The 24,429-nt window shown below is 47.0% G+C and overlaps 2 protein-coding genes and 1 pseudogene across 11 annotated transcripts in view; 1 reads left to right on the top strand and 2 right to left on the bottom strand.

The window, feature by feature from the left end:
* Positions 1-24,429, top strand: part of IBA57 (iron-sulfur cluster assembly factor IBA57) — a 56,775-nt gene that overhangs the window by 551 nt on the left and 31,795 nt on the right. For 2 of the 10 annotated variants that reach the window (XM_057708784.1, XM_057708787.1), the window contains exons 2-3: positions 8,128-8,471; positions 8,876-18,588. In XM_057708784.1, coding sequence (XP_057564767.1) covers positions 8,128-8,471; positions 8,876-9,267 — 736 coding nt within the window. In that variant the 3' untranslated portion in view covers positions 9,268-18,588. Of the gene's footprint in view, positions 1-114; positions 137-8,127; positions 8,472-8,875; positions 18,589-21,445; positions 22,883-24,429 lie in introns of those variants that run through there. The other 8 variants (XR_009049177.1, XR_009049175.1, XR_009049174.1 and 5 more) reach the window with 8 other exon arrangements.
* Positions 13,303-13,980, bottom strand: LOC130836408 (E3 ubiquitin-protein ligase rififylin-like; annotated as a pseudogene).
* LOC130836407 (ATP synthase membrane subunit K, mitochondrial-like) lies at positions 16,875-17,051 on the bottom strand. Its single transcript, XM_057708442.1, has one exon. It carries the CDS (start codon positions 17,049-17,051, stop codon positions 16,875-16,877), a length of 177 nt encoding a protein of 58 aa, XP_057564425.1.

The following is a 24,429-nucleotide window of genomic DNA, read 5'->3' as shown; positions in this document are numbered from 1 at the left end:
GGGGCGGGCAAGGAGGGCGGGACTAACGACACCCAGAGGCGGGGCACCTAGGGGAGGAGTGCCAGTGGCCCAGGACGGAGAGGACATGCCGGACAGGGCAGCCAGGGGAAGGGACACCTGGGAACCTGTGCATAGGGTGGGCCGAGGTAGACCCCAAGGCAGGGCACCTGAGGATGGGAGGGGCGCCCAGGGTAGGGCACTTGGGAACCCGCACACGGGGTGGGCTGGGGGAGGGCACCGTGGCAGAGCAGCCATAGGTGGGCTGGAGCTGGCGCCGAGGGATGGGCCAGCGACACTCACCCCTGGGAGGGCCTGGGCGCCCCTGCACCTGGCCTCTGCTTCTGCTCAGACCCACCGCACAGGAAAGAGGTCGTGGCACGTGGAGCCACACTGCAGGGAGCAGCCTCTGCGCGACTCGTTTGTGCCACTACTTCCTGAGTTCTCCAGTGTACACTCACTTCTTTCCAAAATCTCCCCAAATGCAGTGATATTAGCGTTTGGTGTTTTACTTCAGTCTATGCTGATTTTACCATGACTGTCTGTGAATGGTCACCAGGACAAGCCAAGTTAGTGGCCTTGTCCTTTGTCTTATAGAGCTTTCGGTTTTCACTTGCTTAGCTTTCTCAGACTTGGTTCCTCTAGAACCTCTCATGTAGTTCCAGGTCCCTCCTCTGAGGCCACCCTGGAAACTCCCGTGCCCCTCTTCTATTGTGGGTTCTTATCTGCATCTTCCTCAATGTACTGCTTGCATGCTGGAGGAGTATGTTCTTTAGTGGCTTGTTGAGAGGTAGGATACTTCAGGTGGACCTTTGATTCCTTCAAATGGTTTTACCTTATAGCTTGGCTGGGCATAAAACTGTGTTTTCATCCCTGAAAACATTGAAGCCACAATTGGCTTTACTGTCAAGAATCCTAGTACCTTTTTATTTCTGGGCCTTTGTGTGTGCAACCTTTTCTGGGCCTTTTCTTTGGGTACTCTTAGGGGCTCTTCTTCATCCTCATGTCTTGAAGTATCCTGTTGGGTTGTATTTGGGGTTTCTTTCATGTCATGTTGCTGGGTGCTTGGTGGGCTGTATGACTCTGAAACAGGGGTCTGTAAAGTATGACCCTTGGACTGATCCAGCTTGCTCTCTATTTTTGTAAGTAAAGTTTGATTGGAATGCTGCATGCCCATTTGTATACTGTGTGGCTACTTTTGCTTTCCAGTGGCAAAGATATAGTTAATAATATAATAATGTGGTAGACACCATGTGACATCAAACCTCAATTATTTACAACCTGGTCCTTTACAGAAAATGTCTGTGGTCCCTGCTCTGCGTCCCATCTTTCAGAGATAACATTGTCATTATCTGTTTTATGTAATTATTGCCTTCCCAGTAGTTGCTTTAATCTCTTTTAGAAACTGCATTGTTTGATTATCTTAAGCCCTCTGTGTCAGTAATTTTCAGTAGCTCCTATTAATTTTCAGTAGCTCCTATTAAGGTCATTTCAGTTTTTAGTTTATCAGCGTTGTAATGATGATGTTTTGGTCCCCAAATTTTCTTTTTTGAGTCTCCAGTCTGCCTTTACATCTTTCTGCCTTTGCATTCTTCTTTTTTTTTTTTTTTAAATTTATTTATTTATTTATTGGCTGCGTTGGGTCTTCTTTCCTGTGTGTGGGCTTTCTCTAGCTGCTGAGAGCAGGGGCTATTCTTGTTGCAGTGCGCGGGCTGTTCATTTTGGTGGCTTCTCTTGTTGCAGAGCACGGGCTCTAGGCGAGCGGGCTTCAGTAGTTGCGGCAGGTGGGCTCAGTAGTTGTGGCGCACGGGCTTAGTAGCTCTGCAGCACATGGAATCTTCCTGGACCAGGGCTCAAACCTGTGTCCTCTGCATTGGCAGGCAGATTCTCAACCACTGGGCCACCAAGGAAGCCTGCAGTCTTGTTATAATGAATTTATATCCTCATAAGTCACTCTACAGTGTAAAGTACTTTTTTTGTTTCTAGGGTTTTTTTCCTCTTTCTCTGGTCTGAAGCATTTTTGCTTAGCTGCTGGGCTAGCAGTTCTTGTCACCAGGCATGTACGTGGTGGCTCTTTCCAGACGTTGTGTGTGCCCTAATTTGTCCTATAGAAGAGTTTGTTTTTCTCTCTCTGTTAATTCCTGAGAATGGGGTATCGCTGTGCCACTTGCTGTCTGTGTGCTGAGGGAATCGGGGGGCACTATGATGAGTCCCCTGACCCCAGTTGCTCTTCTGAGATTCAACTCCCTGAAACTCCCTGGAATTTTTCATTTAAACTGTCACGCTTCTAGTTTCCCATCCTTGAGTTGTTCCTTCTTCAGTGTGCCCTGTTCTTGTTTCCTGGATGTAGCACCATCTCTCAGACAAAGGTTTAGTTTTTTTGTTTTTAGAGTAGACTTTTTAGGTTGTTCCCTGGTGGCCTAGTGGTTAGGATTCCAGGCTTTCACTAACGTGGCCTGGGTTCAATCCCTGGTCAGGGAACTGAGATCTTGCAAGCCGCATGGTGTAGCCAAAAAAAAAAAAAAAAAAGTATACTTTTTAGACCAATTTTAGGTTCATAGCGAAATTTAGGGGAAGGTACAGAGATTTCTCATATACTCTCTGCCCCCATACATGCATAGTCTCCTTCGTTATCAATCTCTTCCTCCCAAGTAGTACATTATTTACAGTTGATGAGCCTACATTGATACCAACATTACCCAAAGTCCTTAGTTCACATTAGTATTGACTCTTGGTGCTGTGCATTCAATGGAATTGGACAAATGTATAATAACGTGTATGTACCATTATAATGTCATTACGGTAGTTTCACTGCTCCTGATATCATCTGTGCTCTACCTATTCATCCCTTCCTTCCTCCTAACCCCTCACACCACTGAAAGGATCTTTTTGAATCTGGAACTGACTCCATAGTTTCACTTTTTCCAGAACGTCACATAGTTGGAATCATAACGTATGCAGCCTTTTCAGATTGACTTCTTTCACTTAGTAATACACATTTAAGTTTCCTCCTTGTCTTTTCAGGGCCTGATAGCTCATTTCTTTTTAGTGTTGAATAATGCTCCATTGTTTGGATGCGCCAGCCTATGTAACCATTCATCCACTGAAGGACTTAGCAGTTGCTTCCATAATGCTGCAGTTAGGAATAAAGGTGCTGTAAACATCTGTGTACAGGTTTCTGTGTGGAGGTTAGTTCTCAGCTCCTTTAGGTAAGTACCAAGGGGTGTGACTGCTGGATTGTGAGGTAAGAATATGTGTGGCTTTGTAAGAAACCGCCAAAGTGTCTTCCAGAGTGGCTGAACCATTGTGCATTCCCACCAGCAGTGAGTAAAGACTTCCTGTTGCTCCACACCCTCACCAGCATTTGTGGTGTCAGTGATCCGGATTTTGATCATTCTAATAGGAGTGTGGTGGTAGCTTGTTGTTGTTTTAATGTGCTTTTCCCTGGTGATGTCTGTGGGGCATCATTTCATATGCTGTTTGCCACCTATGTGTCTTCTTTGGGGTGGTGTCTGTTCAGATCTTTGGCCCATTTTTTTTTTAGATTGAGCTATAATTGACATACAATAAACTACATATATTTAAAATGTACAATTTGATGTATTTTTTCTTATTGATCATCTGTTTTATGCATATTAATGTATATATGGCGATCCCAATCTCCCCATTCATCCCCACCCCATCACTGTCACCCCCCCCACCGTGTCCATACGTTTGTTCTCCACATCTGTGTCTCTATTTCTGTCTTTGCCCCATTTTTATTCAGGTTGTTTGTGTCCTTATTGTTGAGTTTTAAGTGGTTTTGTATATTCTGAGTGACAGTCCTTTGTCAGATGTGACTTTTCAAACCTTTTTTCCCAGGCTGTGGCTTGACTCCTCATCCTCTCAGCTGAGGCTTTGTGTTCTGAAGGTCCTTCCTCTTTCTGACTGTGTGTTTGTTTCCTGGGCCTCTGTCTTCATGATGGAAGCCTTAAGTGCCAGCTGCTGAGGAGATGCTCCAGGTATTGGTCCTGGGCTGCTCTGGCTTTTGTGGGACACACTAAGCTTCTGTTGGTTTCTGGGGGGTGTCTCTGGGGGCTATCCTGGTGAGGATCGGATGGTCCGTTGCTCCCTTGTTTCCCTCCACACCTGGTTCCCCTGGTGCTAATCTCAGCTGGTGCTGAGTCTGGGCTTGGCTGGTTCCTGGCTGCTGCACTCTGGTCTGTGTGTACTCAGCAGAGGGAGGGTGGAAGGTGGGACTGGTGCACCTCTGCCCAGGACCTCATGGCTCCTGTGCCGACCCCACTCAGCATTCCTTTAACCCACTTCTCTCCTGCCCTCCTGCTGTGGTGTACTCTGCTCTGCTCTTGTAGGCCCCTAGAATGTCTACTTCCTGCCTTGTAGGGTGTGTGTACACTGTGCCCCGTGAGCACACGGTAGGCTTTTCCCCTAGGCGACTTGGAACATGCCAGCCTGACTGGGTCCTCCACGTACAGTCCTGCAGCAGCCCAATGCCCCTGGTGAGTGCCGCCACTCCTTGGCAGGCGTTTGGGTCTGGTCTCTGTGGACCTGTGTGTCCCTCACCTGCTGGCCCCCTTGTGCCCCATGCCTGGCCATGCCTCTTGCCCTGGTACCTGCAGTGCCCTTGAAGGGCATCCGTTCATGTGTGAAGACCCAGGCCCTAGGCAGAGCTGGGTCCAGGACTGGACTCGAGGAGTGAGGTCCCTGTGTTTATGGGGGTGGTGGGTACCGGGGTGTCAGGTACTGTGCAGGGCATCGGGCTGCTGGAGGAGGGCACTCTGGACATTCTGGGCAAGGGGTTAAGTGGGCTTGACCCTCCCTTTTTGGGTTTTCATACAGCCTGTGCCCTGGGCAGGAGGGTGGGTGAGGATGGACGCCTGGTATTGCAGTGCCAGCACATGCTGTATCCAGGTCCTGTCTGCCAGGCCAGCTGGTGAGGCTGCAGGTGCTCCTCGACCTTTCTCTTCCTGCTGCTGTGGTTGTGCTGCTAGGAGGGGCTGCTGGGCTTAGCAAATAAAATTGCAAATAAAAATGCAGGATGCCCAGGTAAATCTCAGACAGACACGGGTGACTTTTTAGGAGATGACCTAGGCAGTGCTTGGGAAATATATACTGAATTTACTGAAGACATTATTCACTGTTTCCTGAAATTCAGATTTGACCGGGCATCCTGTATTTCATCTGGTGGTGCTATTCGGGGGCACTTTGCAACATCTGGGGATATTTGTGGTTGTCACTCAGGCATGGATGTTCCTGGCATCGAGTGGGCTGGGCCCAGGGGTGCTCTCAGCACCCAGCAGTGTCCAGGATGGCCCCACAGAGGGTGCTCCAGCCCAGACATTGCCATGTCGGCCAAGAAAGCGGCCCCCCGAGCACAGTCTCACCCTACTTCACCCCCTGTCCTGCTGACCTGTCCCCTGTTACTGTGCTGCAGCACGGGCAGCAGACAGTCTGATTTGGGGTGGTGGGAAGCAGGGGTGCATTGCAGCTTTGTTGGTCCTGAGGGGCTGAATGGCACTTGGCCATTTGCACAGGTGGCTCAGAAAGTGCCTGAGCCCAGAACCTGGCCCTGCTCCACCCAACGTGTTTTGAATCCTGTGGCGTATTCGCTGCGTGAGTAAGGTGGAGGCATCAGCCTGGGGCCTGCCTACCCCAGCACCCTGGTGGTCCCTTCGCCAGCCCTTCCAGGGCCCTCCCTGTGCTGGGCCTCCTCCTCCTTTGGACATGGCTTTACCTGCATCTCTCCCCCTCCCTCCAAGGTTTACCCTCCCCTGCGACCTCACGTTCTGTCCACCCGTGCCCAGCTCCTCCCTTGGCCAGTATTTCATACTGTTTCTGTCTGCTTCCTTTATTGGAGATTTAAAAAATAAAAGTATACCTGCATGTGGTTAAAAAACCTAGTAACATTAAAAGGCTTTTGATGAAAACTGACTGACTGCTGTCTCCCTTCTCACCGGCATGGCCCCATCCTCTCCAGAGGCACCTCCTTTTTCTTTTTCTTTCAAAATAATTATAGATTTACAGGAAACCACACACACACAGAAATTAACAGGGAGGTCCCATGTACCCTTCACTCCGTTCCTGCAGTGGCAGCATCTTGCCTTCTGTAGTCCAGGGTCACAATCAGGTGATCAGATGGGCCAGCCACAGGGGACTCAGGTTCTTCCAGATTTCCACATGCTCTCATGCATGCAGCTCTGTGATTTGATCGCTCATGTAGACCTGTGTAGCCTCGATCAAGACAGATCCCTTCCATTACCATCTGGCTGTCTTCTACCCTCCGTGGGCACACTGCCCTTCTCATCCCCTCAGCCCCACAGACACTCCCCTGCTCGCTCTCCATCTTTATGATCGTGTCATTTCAGGAATATCTTACAAACAGCGTCTTTTGAGGTTCAGTTTCACTCACCTTGATGCCCTTTGGATTCAGTAGTCTGTTCCTTTTCCCTGCTGAGTAGTATTCCACTGAGGGAATGGACCACAGTTTGACCATTCACCCACTGAAGGGTGTTTTGGTTTCATTTCTTGGCTAAGAATAAAACTGCTACTAACATTCATGCCCAGGTTTTATGTGAGCACCTGGGGTGTTTTCTGGGATAAATGCCCAGGAGTGCAGTGGCTGGGTTGTGTGGTAGCTGCATGTTTAGTTTTATAAAGAACTGCAAACCATTTTCCAGAATGTCTGTTCCATTCCACCAGCAAGGCTGAGTGATCCAGCTTCTCTGCATCCTCTCTGCCTTGGATGTTTCTATCTTAGCCATTCTGGTAGTTGTGTTGTATCTCATGGTGGTTTTAATTTGCCTTTGCCTCTTGATAAGTGACTTTGAACTTCTTGCCATGTGGTTATCTGAGGCAGCACATTTGAGCTCTTCTGTTGCTGTTTTTGTTTTTGGGTTTTTTTTTTGGTATTTTAATTCCATCTGTAAATGATCCTTTTCGCACATGTCAGCTGATCTATTTTTGACCTTCTTTGAGGACTGTTTGGAAGGTGAGGAGCTAACCTGACTTGGTGCTGCGGCCTGGTCTCTTCCGCTTTCTCCACATGGTTGGTCCTGTCCTTACTGGACCCGTGGCGGATAGTTATGTGCATGGACTTGACGGGGTTTGTGCTGTAGGGTGAACCCGAAGAAGTCAGCGCACCAAGCTAGCTTCTGTAGGTCTTTCCTTGGGGTGGGGGTGGGGGGTGTTGGCTGGCTTCCTCAGGGCAGTACTTAACCCCTTCCTGCCTGGAGAGGGTATCAGGGGCACAGCTGATAGGTTCTGGAGGAGGAGTCTGGGGTACCAGCTGATGGCCTTTCTCTCTTATACATGCTCGTGAAATATACGTGCTCCTGGAAGGTCTTATCCACTTCTCTGTCTCAGTTCCCACACAGCTGTGGGTCCTTGCTCAAGCCACATCTACAACCAGGACTCCAGCCATGTCCTCCTCCGGGTCCTGGACGCCTCCATCTAGGGCCCCTGCACCATGTCTGATGGTGCACTGGCCTCTCCTCTGTGCTCATCTGTCCATAAAGGCCCCACCGTCCATGCGTCAGTGACACCAGGATCTGGGGCCATTCCTGGGGTTGTGGGCTACCTGAAGTGAGGATTAGGATGGTTCTGGCGCCCTCATCAGGTTGCGGGGCTTCCCTAGGGGAGGTGGGAGGTGGGCACGGGCAGGGTGTGATCTCACCATGCACCTCACCTGCATCAGCTGTCTGCTGTCCTCTCAGCTCTTCCTGCCTGCTCACACCCCTCCTGAAATCCACCGTGCGCCCTGCTTTGGGACCCTGGGCTTCTCAGTGGCTTCTCAGGGCTAGAGGAGGCAAATCCTGGATTTCAGCGTGGCTGGCTGTGCCTTTCCATCTCACCTTGAGCGCTGGACACCACTGTGGTCCCAGGGCCCTCCTTCTCCCTGTCGAGCCAAGGCCTCTCCTCTACCGGCCAGACTGTTTCCTGTGGTTTCCTCCCTGGGTGGGGAGGGGTGGTGGCCATGAGGTCTCCAGTGTGTGCTGTGCTGTGCAGCTTTACTAGGTGGTCCAAGTTGCTGGTGCACTGGGGAGGCATAGCTACGTATGGCCGTGGCCTGACTCCAAGCACTTCCCACAGTGTGCCCTGCCTGCACCCAAGCACCCCCTCCTCTCCCCGCAGGCTCCCTGAGCACTCCAGTGAGCAGCCCACTTTCCTCCTGGAGTGCGACAGCTCAGTGCTGGATGTGCTGCAGAGGCACCTGGTACTGCACAAGATCCGGCGGAGGGTCACGGTGGAGCCGTGCCCCGAGCTACGCGTGTGGGCCGTGCTGCCCTGTGCCCCTGAGGAGGCTGGCAGGGCTGTGCCACTTGAGGCGAAGGCTGAGTGTACCACCATCCTCACCCGTGATCCCCGGACTGCCTGCATGGGCTGGCGGCTCCTCTCCCAGGATGAGGGCTCAGCCCTGGTGCCCGGGGGCCGTCCTGGGGACCTCCAGGATTATCACCGGCACCGGTACCAGCAAGGTGTGAACATGGGGCCAGACCTGGGGAAGGGTCGGGGGTAGGGGGTGGTGCTGAATGGGGAGAGGGGCAGGATGGGAACGGAGGGGAGAGTAGGGGTGTGACACGGCCCTGGGGAAACTGGGATGAGCCCAGACACCGGGAGGAGCCAGGGGAAGGAGCAGAGGTCTGGGGTCAGGGGTAAGGTCTTCTCCTCTAGTGGGTAGTATTGAGGGCCAGACCAAGGTGCTCACCCAGGGACCAGAGTGGGGGGCGGGAGTAGGCACCTGGAGGTTGGGGAGGGAGCCAGAGGATTGTGATGGTCAGATGGTGGGATCCCTACAGGTCAGTACCCCCAGCCACCCTTGGTCAAGCTCCCAGCTCTGGAGGACACCTCCGCCCTCACCAGGCCTCTCCCCCCTCTGCAGGTGTTCCCGAGGGCGTCCACGACCTGCCCCCAGGAGTAGCCCTGCCCCTGGAGTCTAACCTGGCCTTCATGAACGGCATCAGCTTCACCAAGGGCTGCTACATCGGTCAGGAGCTGACGGCTCGCACCCACCACATGGGTGTCATCCGAAAGCGCCTCTTCCCAGTACGGCTCTCAGGCCGCCTCCCCGTGGGCAGCATTGCCCCCGGCACCTCTGTGCTCACTGAGGCAGGGCAGGCAGCCGGCAAGTACAGGGCCGGCCTGGGGGACGTGGGTCTGGCTCTGCTGCGGTCCGAGAAAATCAAGGGTCCTCTGCATATCAGAACCTCTGAGAGTGGCCTTGTGGCGCTAACTGCGTCTGTGCCAGACTGGTGGCCCACAGCCACCAAGTAGCCCTGGGTGTCCCTGCGCTCCTGCACAGGGCCTCTGTTTATCTGCTGCACCCTGCAGGCCAGCCCCCACTTCCTAGGGTGGCCCAGTTGAACGAACACCCCCTTGGAGGGTCCCCAGGTTTCTGCGGGCCTCCCAGAGCCGCAGGCATGGCGGGCGTGCTGCTGCGGCCCAGGTGTCCCCAGCCCACCATGCTTCCTGTGGAGGGTCCTACGCGCAGGGTGGCTGGCCTCTCCTGGTGGCTTTGTGACTGGAGCATCAAGAGCCCTCCTGAGGATGGGGGTGGGGCGTGGGGGGCCAGGTAGAAGTGAGCCGAGCACCTGCCTCTGTGCTGAGCAGAACCCCAGCTTCCACCAGACCCTGGATGAGATTCCAAACCGTCTAGATCTGGAGGTGGTTCATCCATCAACCAAGGACAGGATGCTCCAGGATGCCTCTGGGCTGCCTGCACCCCTCTGAGCCTGCTTGGGCAGGCCTGGGAAGGAGGCTTCTCAGTGTCTGGGGTGGCTGAAGGGGCAAGTGGGCTCTGGGAGTTGTCTTACATGTTGGCTTGGGGGCATGTCTCAGGGTGGGAGTCTTGTGGGGCCAGGTGGAGTGGTGGTGTCTGTGAGTGGAGGTGCATGCACTGCTCACACCCCCCTGAGTCCTCCCAAGTGTACCTCTGTGCTCAGGGGCACCAGCTGGGGTAGCCCCAATACCATCTTATGCCAGGGCACCACATCTCCACAGCTTCCGCCCCACGGGGCATTGGCAGCCCCCTCCTCCCCCCGTAGCCCTCATAAGCTCAGGGTAGGAGTGGCTGCCCTGGGATGGCAGTGCCCAGAGTGCAGAGAGGAGCTTCTGTTTGGTTTACTTGCTGCTGTTTTCTGATGTAGTCATGTCTTCACAGTAAGGGGCTGACTTACTTCCCCAGTTTAAACCACTGACTTCCGTTTTCCCACTGCAATGTGAATCTCTTGGTTACTGGGTGTCCTACCTGATAACCCAGAGTGGCTATTAAAGTGTGACCTACAATTAGCCCATGTAGATCTCTGGTTTCTTCTTTTTTTTTCCCCCTTAACTTTACTTATTTATTTGTTTATTTATTTATTTATTTATTTATAATTTTTATTGGAGTATAGTTGATTTACAGTTGTGTTATTTTCTGCTGTATAGCAAAGTGAATCTGTTATATATATACACATATTCACTCTTTTTTAGATTCTTTTTCCATATAGGTCGTTACATAGTATTGAGAAGAGTTCCCTGTGCTGTATAGTAGGTCCTTATTAGTTATCTGTTTTATATATAGTAGTGTGTATATGTCAATCCCAATCTCCCAATTTATCTTCCCCCACCCCACCCCACCCTGCCGCTTTCCCCCTGGTAACCTTAAGTTTGGTTTCCACATCTGTGACTTTATTTCTATTCTGTAAGTAAGTTCATTTGTACCACTTTTTTTTTTTTTAGATTCCACATATAAGTGATATCGTATGATATTTGTCTTTCTGTGTCTGACTTAACTTCACTCAGTATGACAATCTCTAGGTCCATCCATGTTGCTGCAAATGGCATTATTTCATTCTCTTTTTTATGGCTGAATATTCCATTGTATATATGTAGCACAGCTTTTTGTTTTTTAAAGATTTCAGCAAATTTATACAATATATATTGAGCACTAATTCCTGTACAGCTTATTCTTAACTAGTTTGGATCCAGCTATTCCAGTGTATTATGAACCACTCAGCTGTCCGTGTCTTTTAAAACAAGTCTCAACTGAACAGTCACAGCAAAAGCCATGGAATAATGGAAGAATTAGATGTTTCCATGATAATTAAGACCAAGGATCCATGAGGGGCAGGAGAGAGCATTTAAGGTTAAAACTCAAGTTTTCTACCTTGGTTAGATAGTAACTGAAATGGAATCTTAGAATTCCCAACTCTTATTTGGTGTAGTAATAAGATACAAAAAAGGTAGGAGGAGGTGTGTCACAGCTTATTTTCCTAAATGGAAGCCTTCACCAAAAGAGGTTCGGAGACTTCAAGGCAAGTTCTTTCTCCAAAATGAATAAATGACATCAGTTTTAATTCTTACTGAGGTTACAAACCAACCCTCAGGATATTATTAACTCATGTCTAGGAGGGAAATTGGGAGGTAGGGAGAGGTAACGCCTCATCAGAGAAAGCAAGTTTCAAGTAGGGAGACAGCTAGCTTCTGCCCTGAAGTTATTGCTAGCTTGTAACTGAGCTGCCTGTATGTAGACCAGTTTCACAGTGGAACTGAGGAGTAGCTGAATCCTTTGTTAAACTGGTAGGCACTGTAAACTATAGTATTTACTGTCCAGCAGAAAGGCGAAAGATGGTGTCTTTATAGGGAAATCGCTTGATTCCCCCAGTTCCTACACAGGCTGCAGCCCAGAATCAGATCATCCAGGACTTGGAATAATGTCAAGGTAAGTGACCCAGTGCTCAACCGACCACCGCTTTATAAAATTATTTCACTCCCCCGAAAGGAGTTAGTGGCTGATGGAGAGAAAGCGTTGAGCATGTCTGTACCGGTGAACAGGTCCCCTTAGAGGTTTCCCACTGCTTTCCAAAGTCACGATTGGTTCTTCTAGTCTGAGAGATCTTGACTGCATGGGGTGGGGTGGGGGGTGACTGCCAAGCCCCCCAGGTGTTCAAGGGTCTGCATAGCTCATCCAGTGGTAATGGTGGCACATACAGCTCTTCTCATAGTGCCTAGTATGCATGTGTGTGCTTGGCCAAGCTTCTCCAGCAAACTTAAACTCTTCTAGTGGTGACAAGACCCTAAGAGGGCTCAAGAACACCTACTCATCGCAAGGTCCTTCCTAAAGGGCCTAGAGGATGCTGCTTCCTGGCCCTAAATCAGTAGGCTGAGAAAGGAAATGGGAGTAGGGAGTCCCCATCAACCTGGGGAACTAAGACTTCTAGCTGTCTGCTCAAGGGCTGAATCCAGCCGTGTTCAGTGCCTTCTGATACCTCTTAGGTGCTCTGTCGTACATACCCAGTCTCCAGGAACTTCATGAGAAGTCTGGTGAGAGAAGAGTAAGGCTCTTTGCCTAAGTCTCTGTGAGACCGTGTTTAAAACCTCCATGGGAAAGAGGGACATGCTCGGGGGAAAGTGGTTCAAGGCTGTCTGTTAGATAAGTCAAAGCCAAGCAGAAAGCCATTGCTTCCACCCGACACTTTCCCTTTTCTCATAAACTAAAATTAAGGGTGGCACAAAGTCAGGCCCCAAGAGAAGAAGCAGAGATGGTCCATGCACCATCTCTCACACAGAGACTGGAATTTCCCAACAGTCTGAAAGCCAGATGCTTTATTGCCTCCCAAGGTCAGGTCAGGAGACTTGAGAGCTTCCAATCCCAGCACTTAAGGAGCAACTCTTAATGACTTCAAGTTTTTTTTCAATAGCATTTGTGTTTCATTTCTCACCAGAAATAAGTTTACTGGTCCAAATTCTGTCCTGAGGAGGATCACTGTTGGTGTGGTAAGCTAACATCTCTTTGGTCTGAAGAAACAAATGGATTTCCGATAATGTAGCAAGAGACTTTAGCAAAGGTCGGTTATGGCACAGAAAGCCAGAGAGACCAGAAGTGAATCCAGATGTACTTGGGAAGAAGGGAGCCATTTCTACCAGATCTTCTGATGGGTGAAACAGAAACATGCAGCTCAGGGGGATGGGAGGGCTACAGGAGGAAGGGTGAATCTGTTTAGATTCTTAGAGGAAGGGAGGAAGATATGGTGCAGGTTCCAGAAAGTCGTCTCTTCATCAGTTACCATCATCACCCCAAGGTCATTGAAACAGGGACTTGCCCTTGTGATCTGTACTAGTTCCCACTGGCCTCGGGCTCTGCCAGTCACAAAGTGCACCTCTGAAGCAAGACAGGCATGCCCAGAGGTGACAGCATCTTTGCTTGCCCTGGTCTTGGGAACGCTGCAGATTTTCTTGTTAGCCTGCCCCTCCACAAGCTGGCCAACTGTGGGCTCAGACACCTCAAGCTGTATCCCTGTAAGGCACTGATGAAGCCAGTACAAGCCCTCAGGATTGGACGATGTTCATGGCTCAGATCACGTACTGCCGGCAGATGGGACACTCGTTTGTGTGCTTGCCACACTTGGTACAGGTGACCATGTGACCGCAGCCCAGCAGGACACAGTCGATGCGGGAGTCCATGCAGATGCAGCGCAGGTTCTCTCCAGGCTGGCTGGCACTGCTCCCCGTTTTGGTCTTCAGCACCACACACCAGGTGCTGGAGTCCCTTCTCACCCTTGTGCAGCCGCGTCACCCTCTCCCTCAGCTCCCACTTCTCATAGCAGCCCTTGTGGTTGATGAGGTTGTGAGCTAGGATCGCTTTGTGATGCTGCACAGTCAGAAGTTCTGTGTCCTCCAGGTTGGTCAGGTCAGACAGAGGGGCCTTCTGGCCCAGGACGAAGCTGTCCTCTCAGTCAGCGGACTGGGTCTCATCCTCAGCAGGTGCTCTGGCTGTGCTCTCCGGATAGACAGCTTCCTCTTGGTCCTGAAACACATGGTCATTGGCCTTCCTGGGTATGCTTCTGGAGTGGGTCCCACAGGCCTTGCAGTTTGGTTCTGAGCCCGTGGGGAAGGGAAGGAGCTGTACCTACGGTTGGAATAGGCCTGCATCCTGGCTTCCTGGGGCGGTGGGGCCTCCTCAAGCTGTCTATCCAGGCAGAACCAGTTGCAGCCGGTTGCCCACATGATAACATCTGGGAGGGGACAGGAGGGCCCAGATACGGGCTGCGGACCCCTCAGTCAGGGGAGCTGCAAGCTGTGCCATGGCGACATCTCCGGGGCTGAGGGGCACTGGGGGGCAGTCACGACATCCTCGCAGGCGGCTGTACAGCATCTTTATCCATTCCTTATTGATGGACATTTAGGTTGCTTCCATGTCCTGCCTATTGTAAATAGTGCTGCAGTGAACATTGAGGTGCATGTGTCGTTTCGAATTATGGTTTTCTCAGGGTATATGCCCAGGAGTGGGATTGCTGGGTCATATGGTAGTTCTATTTTTAGTTTTTAAAGGAACCTCCATACTGTTCTCCATTGTGGCTGTACCAATTTACATTCCCACCAACAGTGCAGGAGGGTTCCCTTCTCTCCACACCCTCTCCAGCACTGACTGACTGTAGATTTTTTTTGATAATGGCCATTCTGACTGGTGAGAGGTGATACTATATTGTAGTTTTGATTTGTATTTCTCTAATAATTAATGATGTTGAGCATCTTTTCATGCCATCTGTATGTCTTTTTTGGAGAGATGTCTATTTAGATCTTCCACCCATTTTTTTATTGGGTGGGTTTTTTTTTTCATATTGAGCTATGAGCTGTTTGTATATTTTGGAGATTAATCCCTTGTCAGTCGCTTCATTTGCAAATATTTTCTCACATTCTGAGGGTTGTCTTTTCGTTTTGTTTATGGTTTCCTTTGCTGTGCAAACGATCTCATTTGTTTATTTTTGTTTTTATTTTCTTTGCTCTAGGAGATATGTCAAAAAAGATCTTGCTGCGATTTATGCCGAGACTGTTCTGCCTATGTTTTCCTCTAAGAGTTTTATAGTATCCGGCCTTACATTTAGGTCTGTAATCCATTTTGAGTTTATTTTTGTGTATGGTGTTAGGGAGTGTTCTAATTCCATTCTTTTACATGTAGCTGTCCAGTTTTCCCAGCACCACTTATTGAAGAGACTATCTTTTCTCCATTGTATATTCTTGCCTCCTTTGTCATACATTAGGTGACCATAGGTGCATGGGTTTATCTCTGGACTTTCTATCCTGTTCCATTGGTCTATCCTTCTGTTTTTGTGCTAGTACCATACTGTGTTTTTGTTTGTTTTGTTTTTTGTTTTTGTTTTTGGCCATGCCACGTGGCATGCCAGATCTCTTCCCCCAACCAGGGATTGAACCCATGCCCCCTACAGTCGAAGTGCAGAGTCCTAACCATGGGACTGCCAGGGAATTCCCAGTACCATACTGTTTTGATTAATGTAGCCTTGTGTTTAGCCTGACATCAGGGAGCCTGATTCCTCTAGCTCCATTTTACTTTCTCAAGATTGCTTTCGCTATTTGGGGTCTTTTGTGTTTCCATCCAAATTGTAAACTTTTTTGTTCTAATTCTGTAAAAAATGCCATTGATAATTTGATAGGGATTACACTGAATCTGTAGATTGCTTCGATGGTCATTTTGACAGTAGTGATTCTTCCAATCCAAGAACATGGTATCTTTGATTTCATGGTGTCATCTTTGACTTCTTTCATCAGTGTCTTATAGTTTTCTGAGTGCAGGTCTTTTGCCTCCTTAGGTAGGTTTATTCCTAGGTATTTTATTTTATTTTTATGTGAAGGTAAATGGGATTATTTCCTTAATTTCTCTTTCTGATCTTTCATTGTTAGTGTATAGGAATGCAAGAGATTTCTGTGCATTGATTTTGTATCCTGCAGTCTTACCAAAGTCATTGATGAGCTCTGGTAGTTTTCTGGTAATGTCTTTAGGATTTTCTGTGTATAGTACCATGTTATCTGCAAACAGTGACAGTTTTACTTCTTTTCCAATTTGAATTCCTTTTGTTTCTTTTTCTTCTCTGGTTTCTGTGGTTAGGACTTCTAAAATTATGTTGAATAAAAGTGGTAATAGTGGACATCTTTGTCTTGTTCCTGATCTTAGAGGAAATGCTTTCAGCTTTTCACCATTGAGGATGATGTTGGCTATGGGTTTGTCATTATGGCCTTTATTATGTTGAGGAAGGTTCCCTCTATGCCCACTTTCTGGAGAGTTTTTATCATAAATGGGTGTTGAATTTTGTCAAAAGCTTTTTCTGCATCTGTTGAGATTATTATATGGTTTTTATTCTTCAGTTTGTTAACCTGATGTATCACATTGATTGATTTGTGTATAATTGAAGAATCTTTGCATCCCTGGGATAAAGTCCACTTGATCATGGTGTATGATCCTTTTAATGTGTTGTTGGATTCAGATTGATAGTATTTTGTTGAGGATTTTTGTGTCTATGTTCATCAGTGATATTGGCCTGTAATTTCCTTTCTTGTCTGTCTGTCTGTCTGTCTGTCTGTCTTCCTTCCTTCCTTCCTTCCTTCCTTCTTTCTTTCTTTCTTTCTCTCTCTCTTTCTCTCTTTCTCTCTCTTTCTCTCTCTCTCTCTCTCCCTCCCTCCCTCCCTCCCTTCCTTTCTTTCTTTCTTTTTTTTGGATATCTTTGTCTTGTTTTGGTAATAGGGTGATGGTGGCCTCGTAGAATGCACTTGGGAGTGTTCCTTCTCTGCAGTTTTTTGGAAGAGTTTCAGAAGGGTAGGTGTTAGCTCTTTTCTATATGTTTTATAGAATTTGCCTGTGAAGCCATCTGGTCCTGGACTTTTGTTTGTTGTGAGTTTTTTTTTTTTCCAGGTTCATAATTTATTGTACAAATTGAGTATCACATGATGAGTTGACATTAGTTTCTTCTGGCCATGGAAACTTAACAGATGAGGGACAGTTTAGAATCCGTTTACATTGCTTTCACAGCTGGGGTTTTTTTAGACCTTAACTTGAAGTATAAGACTATCAAAGCAATACTTCCATATAGGGACAGTTTAGGATCCGTTTACATTGCTTTCACAGCTGGGGTTTTTTTAGACCTTAACTTGAAGTATAAGACTATCAAAGCAATACTTCCATATGTGGCCAGTACACAATTCATTCTCCCTGTGACAGTGTAAGAGTTGAAATATTTTTTGATACCAGTGAATTGGAGCTGGGCATGAGTTTCTGGACCTGCCATGATTTCAATCTTTCAAAACGCTCAAACTCCGCAGCCCGCGTCCTTCAGTGTTGTGAGTTTTTTAATCACAGTTTCCATTTCAGTACTTGTGATTGGTCTGTTCATATTTTCTATTTCTTTCTGGTTCAGTCTTGGGAGATTTTACCTTTCTAAGAATTTGTCCATTTCTTCCAGGTTATCCATTTTATTGCTGTATGGTTGCTTGTAGTAGTTTCTTAGGATCCTTTGTATTTCTGCGGTGTCTGTTGTAACTTCTCCTTTTTCATTTCTAATTTTATTGATTTGAGTCCTCTCACTTTTTTTCTTGATGAGTCTGGCTAAGGGTTTATCAATTTTGTTCATCTTCTCAAATAACCAGCTTTTAGTTTCATTGATCTTTGTAATTGTTTTTTTTTTTTGTCTCTATTTATTTCTGCTTTGATTTTTATGATTTCTTTCCTTCTACTAACTCTGGGTTTTGTTTGTTCTTCTTTCTGTAGTTGCTTTAGGTGTCTAGTTAAGTTGTTTGAGAATTTTCTTGTTTCTTGAGGTGAGATTGTATTGCTATAAACTTCCCTCCTAGAACTGCTTTTGCTGCATCCCAGGTTTTGGATCATTGTGTTTTCTTTTTTCTTTTTTTAAAGTTAATTAATTAATTAATTTTATTGGCTGTGTTGGGTCTTTTTTGCTGTGCACTGGCTTTCTTTAGTTGCATTGAGTGGGGGCTACTCTTCGTTGTGGTGCGTGGGCTCATTGCCATGGCTTCTCTTGTTGCAGAGCACGGGCTCTAGGCGCGTGGGCTTCAGTAGTTGCAGCACATGGGCTCAATAGTTGTGGCTTGTGGGGTCTAAAGTGCAGGCTCAATAGTTGTGGCTCATGGGCTTAGGGCTTAGTTGCTCCACTGCATGTGGGATCTTCCTGGAGCAGGAATCGAACCCGTGTCCCCTGCATTGGCAGGCGGATTCTAACCACTGCGCCACCTAGGAAGCCCCCTGGATCATTGTGTTTTCATTCTGAGTGGAAGGTGATGGGACTTGGATTTGGGTAGACTAGATACATTGAGATGCTCTCCCTGAGCGCACCAGATAAAATATTGTAGCAGAGTTTCTTTGTTTGCTGGAGTGACAAGAAGGGAAGAGGCCTCAGAGGCCTGGACCAGTGAGGGAGCTCCAAGTCCAGAGGAGACTGGGTCCTGGTGACTCTGAGCTGTGGCCTGCAGACCTGTCTGCAAAGAGCAGACAGGCCTGTCCTTGTGAGGCATCTGAGTGACGCCCACGGAGTTGGGATGGGATGACTGAGCAACAAAGGAGCCATCCTGGTGTATCCCCTCCAAGAACCTGCAGCCAGTTGCAGCTAGGAGTCACTCCAGGAGGAGGTGGGGAGAGTGGAGGTGGGGGGTGGGGAGCTGCTGGGAGCCCAAGTCAGGAAGATGGTGCACAGAGAGGAACTGTGAAATTGAAGGTGACGAAGACATGGGGGGGTGGTGAGGGCTTGGCCAGCCCGATGAGGCAAGGCTCCCCTTAGGCAAGGAAACAGCCAGGCAGTTTTTTTTTTTTTTTTTTTTGACATACAATAAACTGCATATATTTAAAGTGTACAATTTGATATTTTTTTTCTTATTAGTAATGTATATATGGCAATCCCACTCTCCCACTTCATCCCCCCTCCCCCCCCACCCCCGCTTTCCCCCCTTGCTGTCCATATGTTTGTTCTCTACATCTGTGTCTCTATTTCTGAGCTAGGCAGTTCTGATCCCTTCCCATTCCCCCAAACTGAAGAGCAGGGGGTCAGGCTGGGTGGGGAGTGCCATCCTGAGGTTCAGTCTCCTGGAGTGAACAAAATTAAGAAGGCAAGCATCCTCTGCACCAGAATAGAGTGGGTCTTAGTGACATATAAATAAAGGACACAGGAGACCATGTGCTGATGGTGCTGCCAGCATCTGTGCTGTGAGTTTGGAACACTCAGGGCTTCTCACCATCTGTGGACACCCAGAGTCGGGAGCCAAGCGTCTTCTCTGGGCAGCGGTATTTATGGAACATCAGGCCCTCAGCCTGAGCATAAGCTGCTGTGCTGACATGTGACCTTATATGGGAGCCATAAAGTAAATGAGAAAGGAGGTGGGCCACGGTGCGGACAGCTTCTGAGTAAAATGCTGCCTTGGAGGTCATGTATTCTGTAAATGTCTTCAGGGTTCTCCAGGTATCTGGGACCTTAAAATATTTGGTTCAGGTCCGAAGAGATACATATTCCATGTTTTACCTCAGTGTTTTTAAAAGGAGACTGCCATACAACAGAAGTACTCCCTTTCTTGAACAAACCAAATTAGTTTTCACAGAAGCACTGGAGCTTACAGGAAGCTCTGACTTTTAGGAGCTCTAAAGCCAGCCTCCGGGTGCACATTACCCAAGGGGATCAGTTGGTGTTTAATCTTTACATTTGCTTCCAATTTCATAAACACTGATCACTGTGAGAACTGGTACAGATACTCAGGAAGATCTTTGCTGGTTTTCCTATTTGCTTTAGTTTGTTTTGTAAAAAGTATGAAGTTCTGAAAATTAGCTGTCATAGTTAAAAAAAAAAAAGTAGCCCTGGGTGGTAGTGTTTCTAGAAGCTTGGCAAATGCAAATGTAATCCTTTCTTCACAGACCCTTGTCCAACTCAAGTTTTACAGAGAATAAGTTATAAGGAATAAACCTTTGTTATTAAAAAACCAGAAAATCCAGAAATACTAATTTAACCCCAAAAGGAACAAGAGTCAGCAGAAAAATAGTGGAATCAAACCTATGAATTTTCAGATATTGGAATACCCAGGCATATAAAATAAGTATATTTAGTATATTTAAAGAAGTAAAATAAGGCATTTAAATATTGGTAAGAAGCAAGAGACTATAAAAATGGTTAAGCAGGCATAAAACAGATCAAAGATAACTTCTAGAAATAAAAATATGTTCCTTAAAAAAAAATCCATGGATGTATTTTCTGAAGAATTGGGAAATATGAAAGAGAGTGAGAGATGGGAGAAAGGAGAGAAGATTTAATATGATATCATGATCCAAGTGGAATTACAGAAGGAGAGAAAAGAACATGGGGCAAAAGAAAGAAATATGGCTGAGAATTTTCCAGAATTGATGGAAGTTGTCGCTTCTTAGGCTCAGGAAGTCCAGTGGGTCTGTAGCTCTACCTAGTCACATCTTAGTGACACTAAGTCCAGATTCCCAAAGACAGAGGGAAGATCTTAAAAATAGGTAGAGAGGAAATCTTAAGAAAAAAAAAGTTTATCAAAAGCAACAGTGGAAGCCAGTAGGAAAGTGAATAATACCTTCAATGTACTGAGAGAAAAATAACTATCAGCCTAGAATTGTATACCCCAAACTGTCATTCAAGAATGAGGTGAAATAAGACATTTTCATCTGAGATATTGTGATTTTTAGTAAGAAATATGTATTTAATCTTGTCCTAAATCCTGGCACAGAACTCCTAAAATTCTTGGAATTTCGTAAGTGGTGAGAGTGATAGAGGTGTGCTAATATTTATAACAAGCTCCTGTCAACCACACCAGAGTTTATGTTAATAAGGTGACTTTTAGAAAGCCTCTAAGGACAGGGGCTGGTTGCTAGAGAATCAACCTTGTGATTAGAGGGTTAGAACTTTCAATCCCATTCCCTGACCTCTGGGAAGGGGAGAGGGGCTAGAGGTTGAATTAGTCACCAAAGGACAATGATTTAATCAATCATATGTCTATAATGAAGCCTCTGTAGAAACCCCAAAAAGATGGGGTTTGGAGAGTGCCAAGGTCAGTGACTACATGGAGATTTGGGGAGAGTGGCATGCCCAGAGAGGGCATGGAAGCTCCATGCCCCTTCCCATGTACCTTGCCCTTTGCATCTCTTCCATTTGGCTGCCCTCCAGTTATACCTTTTTGTTGTAAACCAGCAATCTGCTGAGTAAAATGTTTCTCTGTGTTCTGTGAGCCGCTCTTGCAAATTAATCGAACCCAAGGATGGTAGAAAAACCTATTTATAGCCAGTTGGTCAGAAGCACAGGTGATAACCTAGACTTATGATTGGTGTCTAAAGTGGTGAGGGGGCAGTCTTGGGGGACTGAGCCCTAACCTGTGGCCTCTGATGCTATCTCCAGGTAGATAGTGTCAGAATTGGGTTGAACTGTGGGGTAGCCAGGTGCTATCAGAGACCTGTCTGGTGTGGGGAGAGATCGTACACGTTGGAATTGGGTGTAGAATTGTACAAACAAAAAGTTTAGAATTTAAAAATTCTAAAGGATGACTTTAGGCAGAAGGAAAGTCCCATAGAAGAAATCCCATAAGGGAAAGTATGAAATGCAAGATTAGAATGAATAAGGGTGGGAAAAGGTAAATATAAGGATAAATCTAAAATGCTACATCTGGGGCTTCCTAGGTGGCGCAGTGGTTGGGAATCTGCCTGCCAATGCAGGGGACACGGTTTCGATCCCGGCTCCAGGAAGATACCACATGCCATGGAGCTACTAAGCCCGTGCACCACAACTATTGAGCCTGTGTGCCGCAGCTACTGAAGCCCAAGTGCCTAGAGCGCGTGCTCCCCAACAAGAGAAACCACTGCAATGAAGAGCCCACGCACTGCAGAGTAGCCCCTGCTCGCTGCAACTAGAAAAAGCCCGTGTGCAGCAATAAAGACCCAATACAGCCAATCAATCAATCAATCAATAAAATGCCACATCTGAAAGTTGATATTTATAATGCCTAATTTGGGAGTGAATTTATGCTAATGAGGTGGCACAGGCTGGGCCCCTGTACGGCTTCAGAATGGGGCCAGTCACCATGAAGACCAGGTGATGAGAGGGTGGGAACTTTCAGTTGCACCCCAGCCTCGAGGGAGGAAGGGAGTCTGGAGATGGAGCTCCATAAAGACTCTGGAACAAGGAGATTTGATGAACTTCCAGGTCAGGGAGCACATGGAGGTGCTGGAAGGGTGGTGCCTGGAGAGATCACGGACGCTGCATGCATTGAATCCCCATACCTTGCCCTGCATATCTCTTCTGTTCAGCTGTTCCTTAGTTATATCCGGAACTCAGGTCATAAACCAGTAAACCTAAGTAAAGTTTCCCGAGTTCTAAGTCACTCTAGCAAATTAATCGAATCTGAGGAGGGGGTCATGGGGAGCCCTGAATTTGTAGCCAAGTTGGACAGCAGTGTTGGTGGCCTGGGCACCCCATGGCAATTGGCATTTGAAGGGGGCACATCTTGTGGGCTGCGTCCTTGAACCTGTGGTGTCTGACGCTACCTCAGGGACTTAATGTCAGTATTGGGTCGAATTGTTGGACACCTGGTTGGAGTCAGGGAATTGGAGAGTTGGTTGTTGGAAAAGGCACCACATACTTGATATCAGAGAAAAAACCACAGAAATCTCTCTCATTAATTGGCAAATCATGTCAACAAAAGTTAGTAAAGACAAGATGATGATAACAGAAATCAGTAAGCTTGATCTAAAGCATCTATCAACCATCACACTCAGCTATTGGAGAGTACACGATCCTACCAAAAACAAACGGAACATGTATGAAAATTAACCTGTTCTTAGCCCTAAGGTTTCCACAACTTTCAAAGAATTGATTTCATAGAGACCATATCCTTTGACCACAATTTTATCTAAAAAGATACCAATAACAAAAGGATAACTAAAAATCCTCCATCACTTGAAAGTTAAGAAAATCACAACTAGATACCCCATGGGTCAAAGAAAAAAGTCGTCACAAATTATCAGCTACTGAGAAATGAAATGACAGTGAAAATACAACAAAATTTGGTTGTGGGTGTATGTTAGGGGTAACTTTATAGCTCTAGTCATTTTTTATTTATTTTTTTTCTTTTAAAAAATTTATTTTTCTTCAAGAACTTTTATTGAGATACAATTGACATACAATAAACTGCATATATTTAAAGTGTACAATTTGATATGATTTTTTTCTTATTAGTAATATATATATGGCAATCCCAATCTCCCAATTCATCCCACCCCAACCCCCCTTTAAAAAGACCAAAAATTTAAACAGCTGTGCCTCTAACTTAAGAAGTTAGCAAAATAACAACACAATAGACTCAAAGAAAGTATAAAAAGAAGGAAGTAATAAATAGAAATTAAAGAAGTAAAAAACTGAAAAGCAGCAGAGCAACAAAACCAATTATTTTTAATTAACAGGGCTACGGGAGTGGGAAGAGACCCTGGGGGCTGCAAGGGAGGCATGGGGCTGGGTCTGCATGCTCCCCCTACCCAGCCTTTTCTGGAAAACCCCTCTCTTCCCACTGGACTGCTGTGTTTCCTTGCCATGCGCCCCTTTCCAGCTGGTGTTGCAGGTGATTTGATTTTCCAGAAGCTCTCATTTAAAAATATGTACTTTGTCCCATTTTCTTCCGGGTTTATCTCTGTGCTGCTTCTCTGTGTAGTTGAGCCGGTTCTATGTTTAATTTGTCGGTTTTCTGTCTTGCATTTTTTTCCCCACCTTTCGTGAGCACTTATCCCTCTGTCATCGCCATGGATGTTTTTTGCACCTTCCAGTATCTGGATATCGCTTGGTTCCCTCAACTGGGCCACCCATGGACATTTGATACATTTTCTTTGTGCTGGCTCTCTCTTTTTTAGATGATAATGTTTTGATACACACCTTCCAGATGAGTCTTGTGGGATGATTTCCTCTTGCCTTTTCGCCTGCGTTTCAGATTTCATGGTTCACTGTGCGCGTGGGTAGGATGTTAACCCCCTAGTGGGTGGCACTCAGCCAGTTGTGCTATGTTCTTTGCTTGGCTCTGGTTCCAGGAGTGTTTATAAATAGATTTGAGAAAAATTATCGAGTGGGAAAGCTGAGACTGAGTGGGCTGAGACCGCATTTTGAGAGGCCAGTACCAAGAGCTTGTACCTGATGCCCCCGGCAGATCTCAGTGGAGGCTGGACCCCTCCTCCCCCTTTACGTTTAGACGTGCTTTCTCCAACATTTTGTTATGAAAAAATCTAACACAGAAAGTGAGAGTTTTGTCGTAAACACCCCTTGGACATGCCCACTTCACAATGAGCTTCTGCTGCGCTTTTTCTTTTGGGTATCCATCCCGCACTTTAATCCTCTAGCCACCCTCCCCACCCCTTGGCCTTTCTTAATTTTTGATGCATTTCCCACCGAGTGGCAGACCACAGACACATCCATCCCTAACGCCTTCATCAACATCATTTTTGGTTCTTTTTTTTCCCTCTTGGAGATAAAATTAGCATATGGTGAAATGCACAAATCCTGCTATTTGATGAATTCTGAAAAACACATACAATTGTAGTAGCTCTCTCCTGCCCCTTCCCAGTCAGGCCACATAACCCAGCTATCACAGATGTGCTGAACCTACTCTAAAGCTTCATGTTGG

This window comes from Hippopotamus amphibius, chromosome 15 (genome assembly GCF_030028045.1).
Source record: "Hippopotamus amphibius kiboko isolate mHipAmp2 chromosome 15, mHipAmp2.hap2, whole genome shotgun sequence".
In the NCBI taxonomy this organism is placed as follows: Eukaryota; Metazoa; Chordata; class Mammalia; order Artiodactyla; family Hippopotamidae; genus Hippopotamus; species Hippopotamus amphibius.
The sequence above is the reverse complement of the archived record's forward strand: the minus strand, read 5'-3'. Positions and strand labels throughout refer to the sequence as shown.